Source organism: Penaeus vannamei, chromosome 42 (assembly GCF_042767895.1).
Source record: "Penaeus vannamei isolate JL-2024 chromosome 42, ASM4276789v1, whole genome shotgun sequence".
Classification (NCBI taxonomy): domain Eukaryota; kingdom Metazoa; phylum Arthropoda; class Malacostraca; order Decapoda; family Penaeidae; genus Penaeus; species Penaeus vannamei.
In genome coordinates this window covers 17159798-17162297 of record NC_091590.1, presented here as the reverse complement: position 1 = coordinate 17162297, position 2500 = coordinate 17159798, and the positions used below count along the sequence as shown (strand labels likewise).

The 2500-nt window shown below is 37.1% G+C and overlaps 2 protein-coding genes across 2 annotated transcripts in view; one reads left to right on the top strand and one right to left on the bottom strand.

Moving 5' to 3' along the window:
* LOC113808475 (uncharacterized) overlaps positions 1-1103 on the bottom strand; it is a gene marked incomplete at its 3' end in the record, with an annotated part of 17808 nt that extends 16705 nt beyond the window's left edge. The window contains 1 exon segment of the mRNA XM_070118570.1: positions 907-1103. Within this exon segment, the coding sequence (XP_069974671.1) occupies positions 907-996 (90 nt within the window).
* LOC113807249 (probable peptidoglycan muropeptide transporter SLC46) overlaps positions 1-2500 on the top strand; it is a 104652-nt gene that overhangs the window by 86666 nt on the left and 15486 nt on the right. The gene's annotated exons all lie outside the window — the stretch shown is intronic.

Here is a 2500-nt window from a genome sequence, read left to right as displayed (position 1 = left end):
AGAGGAGTCTTTGTTTTTCTGGGTGGGGGTAGCTCCCGCATGGGAGTTCGCCTTAGACAATTTAAAGAATGATTCTATGCAGATTATTCATAGTTTACTATGTAATTTTCCTAGTGGCTCTCATTCCTTCCCTTGCTAACCTAACCTAACGGGGAGGATTTCCGTACTGCAGACGGTGAGAGGAATCCATCGGTGGCAATATTGTCGCGACTCGTTTGGCGGGGCTTTTAGAAAGAAGAAAGGGTTTACACTTGGGCTGCTTGACACTTTTTCCCCTGCGCTTCACATCAGTCGCTTTCCTTCCCTCGCGCCGGCGGCTTCGTCGCGTCTTCGTCTTCGTCTGAACGTTTCTTCTGCCACTGGGAGCGAAATCGGAAATTTCCCTGCGTATTATTATTACCCATATTATTTTTTAAGATTTGAAGTTTGCCATTTTGATTTGACAGGACTTCAAAAATAAGTTTTACAACGTATAGAACATACAAGGTTTTTCTTTAAAAGGGCGGGTGACACGCGTAAGGCAGACGTTTCCGATTTCTCGTGGTTAGGCGTACGTCACACATGTGTAAGTGCATATAAACGTTATTTCCGGGTAATAACTCCGACCCAGTCTCAATTTAACCTGAGTGCAGAACGCCCATCGAGGCTTCTCTGCCGTACACGCTGTTACTCACGAAAATAAAGTTGCAAAACCAACGCAAACTCCTTCGCTTGGCATCCCTTGCCTTCGCTAACCTAAGTGGGCGTTTGCTAGAGAAATGTCAATACTTTTTTGTGTATTTGTTTTTACTTCTGCTTTTTAAGATGGAATTTTGTAAGAAAGGCCGGAGAGTTGAGTGACACACGTGTCGAAAAAAGAAAAAAAGAAAAATCTACCAAATTCAAGAAACCAACCAACATATTTACCTGCTCTTCAGTTGCTTTAAATCTCTCTTCTCCGATTCCGTCCGTCGTCTCACCTCGCTCCATCTTCGCACTTTTGTTAGATTTCTTCATTTTTCCTTCAAGTGGCTGAGCGACTCGACCGAAAGACGCGAGGGCAAGAGAGCGCCCGGCGAACGTCTGCTCTCCACGAGGCTTCGCGAGGAAAGGAGGACCGTTACGGGAAGGCAAAGGGACAAATAGATTTCTCTTCTTCTAAATTGATGTATACCTTAATTGTGGGGCAAAATAGGTAGGTTTGCAGAGAGAGAAAGAGTGCGATTTATTTAAGGGGTGCGATTTATTTAAAATGATGGAGAATGAGAATGAAGTAGAATAGAAGAGAACGAACTAGATAAATAGAATTATTTTGAATGAAAAATGCGGAAAATAAACTATTAAAAAATAAATATTCAAGTATTCAGAATCGTAAGTAAATACTTATTCATTCCAAAATCATATTAAACTAATTTAGCTTGGGAATAATAAAATATTTAAAAATACGAAACAGATGTAGATTTTTAAGATCATAACTGTCGTTACACTGAATACACATAAAAGCTTAGAAAATCAGATTACGTAATTCAACAAAGCTGATCATTTGAACTTTAATGCTGTATGACGAAAACGAAAATAACAGCATTTGTTAACTTTGAGATTACATAAATAAGTTGTTACTCTTCAAATCGAAAATTATCAATTTTATCGTCCTGAAAAATTAATAAAATTGATAATACATTAAGCATACAACAAACAATTTTCTTCTGATAGATGAGTATACAGATCTTTTCTAATATGTACATAGGAATTAAAAAAATACGAGCGTTATCGTTCTTTTTTCAAAATTGTAACGGTCGGTAGAGTCGGTAGAGTCATGTGTATGTGTGAAAGAGAGGGAGAAAGACACAGACCGACAGAAATGAGTGGTAAGGGAAGATTGGGTAAATTGTTAAGGAATAACAGATAAAGTAGGAAAGGGGATATTATTTCATTCATTGTGACATTGGCAAGAAAGAGACGGTATTAAAGAGTTACACACACAATCTGTGTTTATATATATATATATATATATATATATATATATATATATATATATATATATATATATATATATATGTGTGTGTGTGTGTGTGTGTGTGTGTGTGTGTGTGTGTGTGTGTGTGTGTGTGTGTGAGTGTGTGTGTGTGTGTATGTGTGTGTGTGTGTGTGTGTGTGTGTGTGTGTGTGTGTCTCTGTGTCTGTGTGTATGTATGTATGTATGTATTTGTGTGTATGTATGTATGTATTTGTGTGTATGTATGTATGTATTTGTGTGTATGTATGTATGTATTTGTGTGTATGTATGTATGTATTTGTGTGTATGTATGTATGTATTTGTGTGTATGTATATATGTATGTATCTATGTATATGTATGTATAGATAGGTAGATAGGTAGATAGATAGAGAGGGAGAGAGAGTGAGTGAGTGTGTGTGTGTGTAAGAGAGAGAGAGAGACAGACAGTTAGAGAGACAGATATATTATTCTACTTTATTTGATCTTATTTAATATGTGATTTAGACGAGTCTACATTGAGAGCG